The 15,774-nt window shown below is 42.6% G+C and overlaps 1 protein-coding gene and 1 pseudogene across 3 annotated transcripts in view; one reads left to right on the plus strand and one right to left on the minus strand.

Moving 5' to 3' along the window:
- Positions 1–10,896, plus strand: part of Mxi1 (MAX interactor 1, dimerization protein) — a 75,426-nt gene extending 64,530 nt beyond the window's left edge. For all 3 annotated transcript variants that reach the window (XM_006992310.4, XM_006992311.4, XM_042265187.2), the window contains exons 4-6: positions 5,849–5,963; positions 6,662–6,833; positions 9,188–10,896. In XM_006992310.4, the coding sequence (XP_006992372.1) occupies positions 5,849–5,963; positions 6,662–6,833; positions 9,188–9,351 (451 nt within the window). In that variant the 3' untranslated portion in view covers positions 9,352–10,896. The remainder of the gene's footprint in view (positions 1–5,848; positions 5,964–6,661; positions 6,834–9,187) is intronic.
- Positions 10,897–12,593: 1,697 nt separating this feature from the next.
- Positions 12,594–13,422, minus strand: LOC121824462 (signal recognition particle 19 kDa protein pseudogene; annotated as a pseudogene).
- Between the last annotated feature and the right edge of the window lie 2,352 nt (positions 13,423–15,774).

Genomic DNA, 15,774 nt, shown 5'->3' on the forward strand with positions numbered 1-15,774 from the left:
AGCTAGCCTCCCTGGAGCTGTGGGTTGCAGTCTGGTTATCCTTTGCTTTACATCTAGTATCTACTTATGAGTGACTAAATACCATGTTTGTCCTTCTGAGTCTGGGTTATCTCACTCAGGATGATATTTTCTAATTCTATCCATTTGCCTGCAAACCTCATGATGTTTGTTTTTCTCTGCTGAGTAGTACTCCATTGTGTATATGTACCACATTTTCTTTATCCATTCTTTAGTTGCTGTTACAAATAGTGCTGATATGAACATAGTTGAGCATGTGTCCTTGTGGTATGATTGAGCACTCCTTGGGTATATGCCCAAGAGTAGTGTACCCGATCTCTATGTGTGGGTATGTACACATGAATGCAGGTGCTCTTGGAGGACAGAAGACAGCATTAGGTCTTCGGAAGCTGAACTTAAAGGTGCTGGAGCAACATGACATGGGTCCTGGGAATTGAGCTCTAGTCCTGCAAGAGCAGTTTGCACTGTCAACTCCCTTAACCCCCGAGCCAGCTCTCCGGCCCCACTTCTTTTTTCATTGCATTTTGTATTATGTCTACTTATTTGTATATAAAATAATGTCTTCCTAGATTTTTTTTAAAGAAAAATATGACTTCTGGAAGACACCATGTTTAACCTTAGGTCTTCAAATACCTTCTGACTCAATGAGCAGTACCTCCAGGGGTGTACATACCTACCCTTTGAACTGCTTGCATTTACTGGGGGCAAGTGGTTGAAAGACTTTCCAGTAGGTATAGTGGTTACCCTTAGTGGGATCGGGAGAGGAGAACAGAAAGGTCATGAATTTAAGGCTAGCCCAGCTGCATTGCAAATTCCAGTGTATATAGATAAGTCCTTTCATGCCAAAATTGACAATATGGTATGTGTGTGCGTGCGCATGCGCATGCTTGTGCACACATGTTACAATTTCATTGTGACACTTGTTGATATTTTTATGTGATTATTTTATGATACCAGCTGAGAAGAATATGGAGTAAAAGCAGTTTCTTTCTGAGAAGCATGAAGAGGGTCCCAGCTCTTCTGTTTTTATTTCTGGTGTCATTGAGCCCCACGACCACCATAGTCGAGTATCACACTAGGGAAAGGCCACTTGCCAGGTTGCTACCTGGGTGTGAAGTAGAGCTGTGAGCTGTAAGTGAACCACAGTCACCAGATACTGGCTTACCGGAGCAGCTTGTTGAGCATCCTTGGTTCATAAACAGAATAAGGTGAACAGAATATGATCATATATGTTTTCATAAATAAATGCATGAGCAGAAGCAGTGTGCTTCATTTATCTGGGTCCATTTTTAATGCTTTTTTTAAAGTAAGCAGACAGATTTTTGTCTATCTTTAGAGATTCTCAATACATTAAATTGTAGAGAAACTTGGGTATATAGAATGTGTGGGATAGCAGCTAACTGCTGTCATATGCAGGAGTGTGTAGGGAGTGAGCACCTGGCCACTAGCCAGCGTAGCTTGAAGAAGGGGGCTCATGGAGGACTCCCAGCCCATTGCATAACGTCCGGCTGCGGCGGAGAGGAACATGCAAGCACTGTCCCTGTCACTCCACTTGGTTTCTGCTTTGATTTCGTTACTTGGCACGGTCTTGGCATCCCGTAATGGAAGAGTGAAGGGCTGTGCCTCCAAGGGCATCGAGCAGTGCTGGGTGTGGGCCAGGCCGGGTTAGGTCTCTTTGTGATTGCTGGGCAGGGGTTCGAGCTTCCAGAGAGGACTCAAGCACCAGAATCGAAAGCCCTGCCGTGGGATGTTGGGTGGTTGTTTCTGAAAGGGGATTCCTTCTTCTCCCAGCAGTGTGTGCTGCTGCTAGTTGACGCACCTGCCCCTTCAAGTGCCCTGTTTGGTAGGAAGTCCCTCCCGTGTTTTGTGGTACCCTGGTCAGCACTGAAGTTTATGTACGGCTTGAAATAAAAAAACGACATTGATTCTTCAGGGAAAAAAAAAAAAAAGGATCCCACCTGGCCAAAATAAAGGCAGACAGATACCCGCTGCTGCTGTTGGTTTGTTTGTGTTTCCCTGTGAGGGGAGGGCTTGCCCATTTGGAAGATGTGGGCAGTTTTGAATAGGACCTTTCTAATAGAGTTGTTGGCTAGGAATTGCTACTTGAAAAATCTCATTTTAAAACAGAGTTCAAAGTGCCTTTGAAAACAAGAGTACATTGTATCTCCCCGTCCTAGCAAGCAGCCTGAATTCCCCCCCCCCCAGCTGCCCCTTGTTGCGGTATCTGTCTCTCACCTTGCTATATGCTCTCATTCATGCTGGCTTACCAGAGATTTGAAACATTATAGTTTGGGGCTAACCATGTGTTAACAGAGTATCCGTGTGTTAAATAAAAGTTAAGTAAGTGCTAACCAGGAAGTTAACATTAAAAACAGCAACAAAGAAAAAACACCCGACATTTTCCATCAAGTCTAAGTCCATCAATTTTATAATGTGACATACAGGACCATACCTTTTACAAAACCTTATTCTGGATATCAGTTCTTAGACTTTGAAAAACATCGTTATATATTTGGTTTTCCTCAGTGAGTATGGATTTTCAAATCAAAGCAGACCTTCTGTGTCTCTGGTGGCCCACAATTTGGCAACCCCTAACAGGAGGTTTCTGAGCCACCAGTCCCAGGGGAGTGGAGCAAGAAAAGACCAGATGGCATCAAAAGATAGGCCTGTCTAGGTCGTTGGTGGCTAAGCTTGCAGTCTGGTACCAACAGAGACACAGGGTAAAGGGTACAGAGAGGCAGCATGGCAAGCTGGAGATGGGATAGCCATGAGGTCTTCGGGAATGTGCTGTAGAGAGAAAACTTACGCAGCAAGGAAGAGGTGACTCATGTTTATAACCGGAGAGTGTCCACTGCGCTTAGAAGGAAGTGGCATGTAAACATATGTGCAGTTCTGAAAAGCACATCTCCTGCTTGGTCAGCTGGTGTCCCTCAGCTGCCGCTGACTCTGTTACTTACTTTCCAGATGTCTGCTTCACTTTGAAGTACAGGAACTAGAACAGATGATGCTTAGCTTCCACAGATATGTCTCTTCCCATAGGAACGAGCATCCTTCATGCAGATACTTCCTTTGCAGAGCTGTATTCACCAGGCGTGGAGAACGCTGCCCTGGCCCATGGACCAGGCGTCTCTGAGTATGCTTTCTTGGCATATGCTCATCTTGGAGTGTATTTATAATTACTTGACTGAAGAAATAATGGCTATGAAAAGAACATTTTCAGAATGGAATCTTGTCTTCCCTGTTCATTTTGGGCATCAAACTTTGACTCTTGGCTTATTACTTAATAAATTTAATTTATTAAGATTGAGATTGTTGAACATAGTTGGTGCTTCCTTATAGAATACCTCCTCAGCTGTTTTCTCTTGTATGAAAGAAGTGAAGGCATTTATAATCGTACAGGTTTTATTTTGTATGGGTTTGTATGTTTAGCTGTTTTCAACCTTGGGGATTCAACCAGGGTCTGGTGTATGGTTGGTGGTCACTTTTATCACTGATCCTTGTCTCCAGCCCATAATCTCAGCCTATATACTTAGGTCCTTTTCCCTCCTTTTAATTACCTGGAAAAATCCTTGCTTCTTCATAGACAGATTGAATATCCTTAAATTCCCAAAACCAAGTTTCAACTTCTTTTAAAGGTCTACCACGCCCTGCAGTAAATCTCCCCATGTTCAGATTGTTTGCTTGGTGTTTCTGTAACTCTTTCAGTACGAGCTAAGTGGAACACTCTGGAGTCGGGACTAAAAACCCCTCAACGTTTTCATTTTATTTTAAGTTATTATTATAATTATTTTGCTTTCCTCAACCAAAGAAATGTCTGAAATAGTGCTGAATACATAAAAGTAACACAGTAAATAAACAATTGAATACATTTTAAAAAGAGGGGAAGATGAAAGTGTCTTTGAACTCTTCATTTAAACATATTAATATTAGCCCTTTTCCTGTTTTTCCCCTTTACATTTTGATGTTCTGGAGTGGCACTTCACTACTGAGTTATAGCCTCGGTTTTGTTATTTTCAATGTAGGTCTCAGCATGAAAAAACAGGGATTTTGCTTGTCCTTTGTTATTCAGTATAAAACTAGCTTTAAAACTAAAACATGAAAATTTGCTGCTTGCACCAGATTTCTGGCGTTGAGTAATTTAAACAGAACCAGCAGAGCTGTTCTCTGACATGCTTCCTGAATTTTACTAGTTGTTTTGTTTACTTTTGAAGAAGGCTAACTTCAGAGCAGAGCCTCTAATTATTAAGAAAGCCACTGGCCTCCAGTGCACCCTTGAGCCAGGTCACTCGAAGATACTGCTAGGTGGGCCCCACAGCCATCCCGCTGAAGCGTTTAAAGGCGTCCTCACCTTGTTCGTGGTTTTGATCTGGATTTGGTCTCCTTCGCAAGACGAGTCAGCTCATGTGCAGATCCTCCCCTGAGAGATTTAGGTAGTTAGCATAGTAGAGTAACTTTGAAATGGTTAAACATAGGGAGCTACAGACATTCCTTTATCTGCACTAAGTCTGTCCAGTTGCAGCCTAGCGTCAAGTATTATACTTAACATGATGAGCTCAGGCAGAGGATTTGGAATTCTCTTCAGATTGTTTGATAATTGTAGCTGGGTCTGTGGGTACTGAGACGGCCTGGCAGTTCATCAGCCCGACCTCTGCCTCACTACCCTTGATGGCCTCTGCTCTCGGACACAACGGCCATGCATCACCTTTTCTTACCCTTCTTTCGAGTTGCTGCCTTGGGAATTCTCACTTGACATTATCTCTTGTATGTTGAGACCCAGTGAACTAATGGAACTATTTAGTCCCCTTTGAGAGGAAAGTGGAGGGCTCATTTTATTTCTGGTACTGAGACTGTTGCAAAAAGTTCAGTTCCAGCCCCAAAGGAGTCCACACCCTGCACAGCTGAACTGTTACGCTTGGTAGAGCACAGACTCAGACATGGAGAGCAGTGGCATTTTAACGTCTCCAGTATGTGCATGCTCATAGTTCGAGAAGGTAAATCCATGAGGCTCCGGTAGCATTTCCAGGAAAAATTCCCTCTGATTTTCCCAGAGAGTGGTCTGTCAGAGAGTGAGGACTTTATAGTAAATAATTCTGCCGCCTCTTCTTCTTGTGTAGAAAATGTAGGGTCAGTCATGAGAATAGAAGAGAAAAACAGTTAAGCTAATGTCCACTCAAGATAGGAAGTGGAGGCCTTCAGTTTTGGAGTGTGAAACCCACGCACTCCGTCCTACTTAGTCACATAGTTCGGTTGTTTCTGTTGTGCTGGATCATATGAAATTGCCGTTTTTAGAAGTACTGAAATGTTTGAAGATCAGGAAGTGTTCATGTGGCTCCACCTACTACATAAACAACATCTAACCCCATAGGACGGCTACAACTACTGAGTAGTGCAGGTGTGTGTGTGTGTGTGTGTGTGTGTGTGTGTGTGTGTGTGTGTGTGTAGGTAATTAAAAGTTTGAAGGAAATGGAAACTGGGTGCATTTTATATCTCCTTGAGGTGCCATAGCTGGAACCCCTGCTCCAGCCTGTGTTTTTAATCATTCAGAAATCAAGTTCAATTGCTTTAATATCCTTATTCACTTTAACAATACAGTAGGAGTTCTGTGGAGTGGACTAGAGAACACACTATTCCATGGGGGTGGCAGCACATAATATAAAGCAACCATGCCTACAGAGAACAGAAGTGGTGGAGAGACTGGAAATCAGGCGCCCCTACGCTTAGTGATGAGGAGTGAACTGTGGTCGTTGGTTGGATAACTGAGAGTGACTGTCTTTAAACTGTGTGTCCAGTGGATACCTAGGCTGTGCTAATTTGATCGTGTCTTTCTTAGACGAGCTCACCTGCGCCTGTGTTTGGAACGCTTGAAAGTTCTGATCCCGCTGGGCCCAGACTGCACCAGGCATACAACACTCGGTTTGCTCAACAAAGCCAAAGCACACATCAAGGTGAGCCTCTCCACTCCAGCGCTGAGCCAGACTCGGGGTCCCGGGTTAATTATTAGCAGTGATTCCTAATGGGTGTTTGTGTACCACTCAGTAGACCATCCTCCTTCCTAACTGACCTCCAGAGAAACTTGTAAAAATCTCACTAGCCGATCCGGTGGAGCAGTGTAACATGATTCAATGAAATTATCTTTTTGACAGTATGGCTGGCTATTTAGACCTGGGAACACTAGGGCATGATACCCAGAAGGAAGGCCATTGTGCCCTCTTGTGGAGATGACGTTATTTGTTTGTGTATCTCAGTATTTTTCCATCAAATACCACACTGTGGGAGGTTTCTCTTTTGTGGAGGTTACCTCATAGACTTTTATAGTTCCATCTTGTTCAAATAATGTATGCAGCATTCATACACAAAAAGACACTATTTTTATGTTAAAAAAATAAATGCTTATCCATATTTACATACAAGGGTACATAAATAACCATATATGTATGTGTGTGTGTGCCATATTAATATATACAAGGGTACATAAATGCTGTGTGCCATATTTATATATACAAGGGTACATAAATACCTATATATATGTATGTGTGTGTGTGTCCATTCATACTTTCTCTGCCAAAGAAAAATGTTAAGCAGAAATCAGTTTTATTGGTTTAGACTGGACTGTATACAAATAAATAACATTTCATCGTCTTAGAAACTTGAAGAAGCTGAAAGGAAGAGCCAGCACCAGCTTGAGAACTTGGAGCGAGAACAGAGATTTTTAAAGCGGCGACTGGAACAGCTGCAGGGCCCTCAGGAGATGGAGCGAATACGAATGGACAGCATTGGATCAGCTATCTCTTCAGATCGCTCTGATTCAGAGCGAGGTAGGCAGTGTCTCTCTTCTGAGGACTCTAGAATCAGGGAGGGGGGCCTGCAGGCAGCGGGCGTTTGCTGTCATTCACCAGCACTGTTGTGGTGCTGGAGACCAACGCCAAGGGTAGCATGTGTGAGGACAGTCAGTAGGAATGACTCTGCCGTGGTGACACCTCTGACTCCCAGCTGAGGTCTGTGCAGCAGACACGGCCTGCTGCAGACAGACATTTCCTGTGTGTACATGTGCACTTTCTACTTAGAAAGAACGTTAGACTTCCAGAAAATGCCGAGTTCTCCCTTACGGTACAGTCAATGAAAGCACGATGCTGACATTGAGAAAATGCTAGGCTTCATCCAGATTTTATTAGGTTTGCCACTAATGTCTTTTGATGTATTTTGAATACTGACCAGTCTCTTTGTATAGCATTCTTCAATTAGAATTTTTTTTTTGGAGGGGGGGTGGTTATGTGCATTGGTGTTTTGCCATGGGTGTCAGGCCCCCAGGAACTGGAGTTACAGACAGTTGTGAGCTGTCATGTAGGTGCTGGGAATTAAACCTGGGTCCTGTGGAAGAGCAGGCGGTGCTTTTAAATCACTGAGCCATCTCTCTAGCCCCTGAAAATTTTTTTAATGGTTTCAAATAATTAGATTCAGAAGAAGAAACACCACAGGAATGATACTGTACCCTTCCATTCATTGTCAGGAAGAGACATTGCTGTTTTGTTGTTCATGATACTAATTTTTATCTGCATATTTTAGAGTATCACACCATTTCTCTTCCCATGTGTTCTAGAACATTTGTCTTTGACAAAATTCAGAACAGAAATCACCCATAAAAGGTTTGAATTTTACTGATCTGTTCATATCTTCAGCCACCTCAGCCTTACGCCACAAACTCCTAGAATTGAATACTAATTTTGTCTGTTTATTTTTGTTTTTCGAGACAGGGTTTCTCTGTGTAGCTCTGGCTGTCCTAGAACTCACTCTGTAGATCAGGCTGCCCTTGACCTTGAGATCCTCCTGCCTCTGTGCCCTGTGTGCTAGGCATTTGCCACTGCTGCCTGGTTGAATGCCAATTTTTTTGTTTTTTGTTTTTCAAGACAGGATTTCTCTGTGTAGCTTTGGAGCCTGTCCTGGAACTCACTTTGTAAACCAGGCTGGCCTTGAACTCACAGAGATCTGCCTGCCTCTGCCTGCCAAGTACTGGGATTAAAGGCGTACACCACCACCACCCGGCTTTTTATACTGATGATTTTTAACTTTACATTTGGAAAAGTAGAGCTCATGAAATCTTGAAAATTTTTAAGTAACCTTTTTTTGAAGATGGATTTCTTTTTCGCTTTTTTAATGGAAACTTCCACACATACTCAGAAATACAGAACAGACAATAATCAAACTCCCGAGTGTGTACCCATCAGCTGATGATAACAGATGTTAGCATTCTGCCATTATTGTTTTATGATTGAATGTAAAACAGCAGGCTTTGACAAATAAGACTATTGAAAAGTCCTGAGCTTTTAATTCTTCTTTAGGGGAAAAACAATATTTGACTTCCTTTTGTTTTTAAAATATGTGTTGCTATATATTATTATTATGAGTGTGACCATGGTTATATACCGTTTATTTCAGGTTGTGTTTGAGGACTGTGCACTTGATTGTCTTGAGACATTCGGTCCAGTTCCGAGCATCATGCGCGCGCGTGCACACACACACAGATATACACACCACACACAAGAGACACAGACACACACACTCTCACACACACAGACGTACACACAGATATACACACCACACACAAAGACTCACACACAGGGAAGGAGATGGCTTGAAATTATATTTGATGCAAGAAAATCAAAAGCAAGTCTCTCAAACTTAATGGTTGACTTATTTTAGTTACTAAGTACATAGAATTCCTTATGATCAATTGTAGAAATCTATAGAATCATTTGTAGAGTGATACAACCAAAAATTTGGATGCATAAACATTAATTTTCTGTCTTTAATTTCTCTCCACCCCACCCCCCTTTCTAAAGCAACTCTGATTAATAAACAACACTGTGAATTAGTTTTTGGTTTAATGTGAAACAGATGTTGTTAAACCACTTGGGTTGGGATCTTTTAATATTAAGCACTAATTCTCAAATAGGCCAAGTGCTTTCAGTGGGAGGTCCAGACGGACTGGCGTCAGAGGGTTTTAGTAAACTTGCTTCCTAAAATAAGACCACCTCTGTATACTAGAATCCCCTTTACAGAAGAGCCCTGCTTCCCAGAGATCTCTGATATCCTCCCTGAATAGCCCTTTTAACTTTTGAAAATGCACGTACAGATTATTGATGTCCCCCCCTTTCTTTCTTCCTTTTTGCAGAGGAGATTGAAGTGGATGTTGAAAGCACAGAGTTCTCCCATGGAGAAGTGGACAATATAAGTACCACCAGCATCAGTGACATTGATGACCACAGCAGCCTGCAGAGTATTGGGAGTGACGAGGGTTACTCCAGTGCCAGTGTCAAACTTTCCTTCACTTCCTAGAGCCCAGCATGACAAGAGTGCAGGGCGAGATACCCACTGGGCCAATTCAGTACCGTCTCTTCAATTGGGTTCCTGACGCAGTCTCCTTCAAAACTAACCAAAACTATACTTGAACAGAAGGGTCAGAAGACCTGTATTTAAGCAAATACTTAACAAAAGTGGGGTAGAGCCTCCCCAATAGAACAAATATTCACATATTGGAAAGTTCGTGACAGCGGCTGAAAACTTGGGTGTAATTATCTTGAGTTGACTTAGTTGACTTAAAAGAGGACAATGGAGACTCCATTCTCCATTTCTAGTTTGCTCACGCCTGTTGAGTAGACAGCTAAGGACGGGGTTATGAACCCTTCCTGAGCTTCTTGGCCCTAGAAACAAAATCAGACTTAGAGTAAGGAAAAGACAGGATAATCAGGCATTAATCTTGGATAGCTAAAGAGCTATTAAAACTCAGCCTCAGTTTATCATGAAGCCTGTGGATGATCAATTCTTTTAAAAAATGAATTTTTAAAAAGCTCATTTCGTGCTCTACAAAAGGAGAGACTCCCATGAAGCCTTTGGAAAGAGATCATCACGCAGCTCAGCTTTCTGTTGGATTCCATGCTAAGCCAGCTAACCTTACCTGCATTGTTAGCACTAGGGCACCTGCCCACCCACCCGCCCGCCCGCCCACTCGCAGCCCTCCGGCAACATAGGGCAGCCCATGCATGACAGCCTGTATCACAGAAGGAAAAGCTCCATGCGCCTCTGTGTCTGCGCCCATCTGAAGAGCTGTGCACGCAGTATAGCAGGCCAAGGTCTGAGCCACGGCAGCATTTTTATTTGAGATTTTGATAACTGTTTATATGTGTTGAAAACCAAAATGACATCTTTTTAAAGCTTGTCCATAAGTAAACATAGATGTCTTTTATAGTGGAAAAAAACATGTGGGGGAAAAAATCATCTATTTTGATGCAGCATTTGATAATGATAAAACACCTCATGCCTCACTCTTTATAGTGCACAGAATGAATGAGGTCTGGGCTGGGTAGACAAAGGTCAATGCTGTTTTTGTTTTCTTTTAGGATCATTCCCTTTTACCAGCTTTTAACCATCTACTATCCATAGTAGGCATCCTGTCTTAGTTAACATAGTTCGGTTCAGCACTTGTCTCGTTTACCGTAAGCCTTGCATTTCCACAGGCAGTCTCCTTCCTCACACACCCTCTGTGCAGGTGCTATTGTTGCTCTTTAAATATTTTCAGAAATGTTATCTTCTAAGTGAATTCTAGCCTGCACTTTGATGTCCTGTGTTCCCTTTGTCTTTCAGACTCTGAGGTTTCCCTCTGGGCCTCTGCTGTGCTCTGGAGACCTTACCCCCAGCTGTTTTGACTTTGTATTCTTTAAATAATTTAACTACCCTTAATTACTTTAAAAAAAAGCTTTATGATTTTCATAACTTATTGCTGATTTTAATGGGTTGTTAATTTCAGTCCTGTAGTTTTATTTTATGTTTAGATAGGGCTGGGCAAGGAAAAAGAAAATAAAAACAACCATATTTAGCAGTGCAGTCGAGTTGTGTGTTAATGTCATGGCTATCTTCTTGTGAATAGCCTGTTTCCTTACATGAAATGTACCATCGTGGTCTCATAAGGCCTCAGTACACACACAACCCATGTTCTTCCTGTCCTCCAAGAGCGCTTCTTCCTTGGGTGTGCTGTTTGGGCGAAGTTCTCTGAAGCAGACGCGGGTGAAACTGCATGTCCCAGATACTCAGTGTGAAACCTGCTGTACTTCAGTTGCAGGGGTTTCCTTCAGTCACTCCCAGCCTGTGTATTTGCCGCCTTTGGATTTCTCTTTAGTTGAATTGTGTCCTTACCTTGGAAAGTAAGTGGAAGCCATTGAGTGGCTTCTTTCTGTGTGTGTGTGTGTGTGTGTGTGTGTGTGTGTGTGTGTGTGTGTGTGTGTGTGTGTGTGTGTGTGTGTGTGTGTGTTGGAACTTGCTCTGTAGCCCAGGCTGGCCTCTAACTCAGAGATTGTCGACCTCTGCCTCCCAAGTGCTGGGATTAAAGGCATGTGCCCTCACACCTAACTATAGCTTCATTCTTCCGTTCCTATGGTGATGACTGGCATCATCTTGGGCCAGGACTGGAATCTGGAACATCACTCAGGCAGACTTTGCTTTGTGTATGTACAGGATGATGGGCGGTGAAGCCTTCGTCACAAACCTAGTGCCATATGTCAACGGGATGGTCCAACACTGCTCCTTCCCCAGGTTTGCTCTTGGGGACGGAGGATGCAGTAGATTGTGTGATCAGGTATTAACTCGACAAGACAAATTAACTTAAAGACAAGTTATTCGAGAAATAAAAACCAAATAATGAATACCCAAGTTATTTTTGTTAGTACCCTTCTCTGTGAAGGCAAAATAACTTGAGTGCCCACATCTTCAGGTAATTATCTCCTAAATGCATATCAGAAATGTAGAGGTAACAGCAGTGTGTATTAAAGCTGTTCCTGTTGTACAGTTTTAACAGGTGTCTGCCCCAGCTCCACAGCTCGACTGTAGTTCTTTCCTGGCATGATAATGGCTTTCAAGCGTCACAAAGATGTCCTCTTGGGGATCTCTGCAGCCACCGTATGCAAACTGAAGCCTGCCAGATCTCACTGAGCCATTGACCTTTAGGGTATTCTGATGCCTGTAAATTTTTTATTTTTTGAGACTGGCTGGCCTCAGAGAATGCCTGCCTCTGCCTGTGTTTTTATATGAAGAGATGCAGGTCACTCCCATACCTGTTTACATACCAAAGGGGCCTGACAAATTTTTGCCTTGGTTTCTGGTTAGCGGAGGGAAGGAAAGTTTGTTTTTTCCTCAAGTCTTCATGGCAGTTGCACCACCACCACCCAGTTTAGGATTACAAAAATTTTTTTTTTTTTTTTTTTTGTTTTTTGTTTTTTGAGACAGGATTTCCCTGTATAGTTTTGGTGCCTGTCCTGGATCTCACTCTGTAGACCAGGCTGGCCTGGAACTCAACAGAGATCCACCTGGCTCTGCCTCCTGAGTGCTGGGATTAAAGGCCGGTGCCACAGCTGCCTGGCAAATTACAAAGATTTTTTTTTTCCACCTTAAATTATTTCATTAACTTAAAAGGTGAACAAAATGTGTATTTCAAATTTTATTAAACTTATTTACCTGAAATATATGTTTACATGAAGGACAAACAGATACAGGATTTCAAGTAACTTATGGGACAGTCATTATCTGTTAAAAAATATTCTTCCGCACACACACCTTTCCTTTTAACAGTATAAAAGCTAGATGCAAACTTTTGATGTATCTCATTGTTAACTGTTGATGCAGATGGGAGACACATTGTTCAGTTAGTTAATTGACAGATGCAGAAAGCTGTTCCCTCAGACACAAAGATGCCCAGGTCTCTCACAGCAGAACTGCATGCTTCACGTTCACACCACATCATTTCTTCCCCTTCCCCTTTTACTTTCCTCTCCTTGCTGAAGACTTGGGTCAGCACCGCCTGTTTGGTTTTGTGTGTGTGTGTGTGTGTGTGTGTGTGTGTGTGTGTGTGTGTGTGTGTGTGTGTGTGTGTGTGTGTCCATGTCCTTGTTTTTAGCTTGGGAATCATTTCTGCTACATACAGCATCACTGACTTCCGCGATGGGAACTGTACATGACAGAGGCTGCCATCTTCCTGTTTGAGCTGTACCCGACTCTGCCTCTGTTCTGAACATCATGGTTCTATTCTCTGGAGTACATTTTGGTTTTCTCCAGAAATGCATTCAGTCCAACTGCTGAGCAGACGTCCTGAATCTCAGCAGCGGTAGGGTTTTCTACAGCCTTACTTACGGGAATCCACCTCCCCTCTGCTATGGTCTTATTATTATTAAAGTAAGCGGGGTAGATACAAATAAACCTGCCCTGGTCGGCTGGGGACAGGGCCGCTGCGCAAGCCATCTCCGCGGGAGTCCACACAGCCCCGCCAGCGCGCCAGGCTGAACACCTACAAAGATTTTTAAGAGCTAAGACTTGAGGCAGAGCCCTTAACTCTGGGCCATAATGTTTCCTGGTTCAACTATCCTGAGGGATGATTTAGCCTGAAACACTCTTAATGGTTTTGTTTCTTTCACTTTACCCCTCCACCTAAAAAAGTCCCAGGACAGCAGGGCGGTGGTGGCACACACCTTTAATCTCAGCACTCAGGAGGCAGAGGCAGGCGAATCTCTGAGTTCGAGGCCAGCCCGGGCTAGAGAGAGTTCCAGAAAGGCGCAAAGCTACACAGGGAAACCCGGTCTCAAAGAAAAAAAAAAAAAGTCCCAGGACAAAACCAAAGTAGTATCCCCAACATATCTACCAAACCAGCGTGACACAAGATATACAAGTGCTTTATTTACATTTTACTCTCGGTTCCAACCTGGGATAGACCCTGGGGCAAATGACTTGTTTCTCCATGGAGCCCATTTCCTACTACAGTTACTAATTTACTGTCTTGGTCTTGAGATGGCAGGGTTTAAACCGACATGTAAATTACTTCCATGCCGTAGAAGCTGTAATGTTAAAAGGAAACCAAGAGGTGATCATGTGCATATGTGTGTGGGTGTGTGCAGTTGTTTGTAAGCCATGCAACTTTGAGCACCATTTTTTTTTTTTTACTTTTATGTGCATTGGTGTTTTGCCTGCAGGTCAGATCTTTGAGATATAGGCAGTTGTTAGCTGCCATGTGGGTGCTGGGATTTAAACCCTGGTCCTTTGGGAGAGCAGTCAGTGCCCTTAACCACTGAGCCATCTTTCCAGCCCCTTGAGCACCATTCTTTAGGCACCATATATTTTTATTTTTTGAGACTTTGCCCCTCACTGGCTTGGAACTTACCAAATACACAAGGCTAGCTAGCTAGCAAGCCCCAGGATCCTCTCGTCTCCAACTCCTTGGTGCTGGGATTACTAACAATCCCCCATGCATGCGTGCATACAACATATGTGTGTGTGTGTGTGTATACATGTATGTGTGTATATGTATATATATATATATATATATATATATATATATATATATATATATATGAAATGTGTGTTTCCTTACATGTATGCGTGGTACCCATAAAGGCCAGAAAAGGGCATCAGATTCCGTGGAACCAGAGTTTCAGATGATTGTGAACAACTATGTGGATGCTGAGAATTGAACTTCAGTCCTCCAGAAGAACATCCAAGTATTCCTAACGGCTGAGCCATCTTCTCCAACCTTCTCCAGCCTACTGGCTTTTTAAAATTTTAATGAAAGTGTCTTTGAGATGGGGTCTCACTATTGGCTGTCCTGGAACTTGCTATGTAGACCAGGCTGGCCCAGAACTCAGAGATCTACCTGCCTCTGCCTCCCAAAGTACTGGGATTAAAGATGTGTGCCACCATGTCGGGCTCCCTGGATTTTTTAAATATGTGAAGATGGGGCTTGAACTTGAGTCCCTCTGCTTGCAAGGGAAACAGTTCACCAGCTGAGCTATCTCCCCAGCCTACCCACCTTTTCTGATAAATGCAACCTATTTTCTCCATCCCTAATGTCAACTTTTGTTATTTTGACTCAGTTTTACAGAAAAATCCAATTCCTTAAATATTGGTTCACACAGAAAACCTGAACTTGTATTTAGTTCAAATGATTCACCTCAACCTCCCAAGCAGATGTGACTATAGACTGTACTTCACCTGGCTTAATTTTTTATATCTTAAATACTTTTTAAAAGGCTATGTATGTAAAATAAATTTATTACATTTTAGTGATCATTTTTTTAAAAATCCAACCTGAGGCTGAGAATACAGTGATAATGACCACTGCATAACCGAATGTGCCTAGTTAATATTTAGTGACGTTTGGCTATAAAAGAAAACTGTCTTCTTGGCCTATGCACCAGATCTAACAATAAACTGCTTTTCTGGCTTTTTTGTCTTGTGATGCTAGGGAGTTGAACCTGGGTCTTTTAACACATATTATGTCAATGCTCCTCCACTAAATACATTGTACAGTTCCAAGGATATTTACTACCAATTTTACTTGGTTATTTTACCCTTTTCCAGCTGTAATTTATCATTAACAATAGCACAAGTAAAACACTACACTTTTATAGACTGCCAACTGGACTGTGTAAAATGCTTGCATAGTATGTACAAACCGCTGGGCTTGATTCCCCAGCATCCCATAAACTGGGTGGGATGATGTAGACCTGTGATCCCAGCACTTGTGAGGAGACAGCAGGATAATCAAAAGCTTACTTGTTTTCTGGATAGTGAGTTTGAGACAAGCCTGGGCTACATAGTACCGTCTGAACAAAGGAATCGACCAACAGACTTAACTGGAGTTTCTTCTGTTTCTTTACTAAGGAGAATGATTAGAAATCCCACTAAGGCAATAATTGGGATACTTTCAGTGTCCACAACAGGCAC

Source organism: Peromyscus maniculatus, chromosome 1 (genome assembly GCF_049852395.1).
Source record: "Peromyscus maniculatus bairdii isolate BWxNUB_F1_BW_parent chromosome 1, HU_Pman_BW_mat_3.1, whole genome shotgun sequence".
In the NCBI taxonomy this organism is placed as follows: Eukaryota; Metazoa; Chordata; class Mammalia; order Rodentia; family Cricetidae; genus Peromyscus; species Peromyscus maniculatus.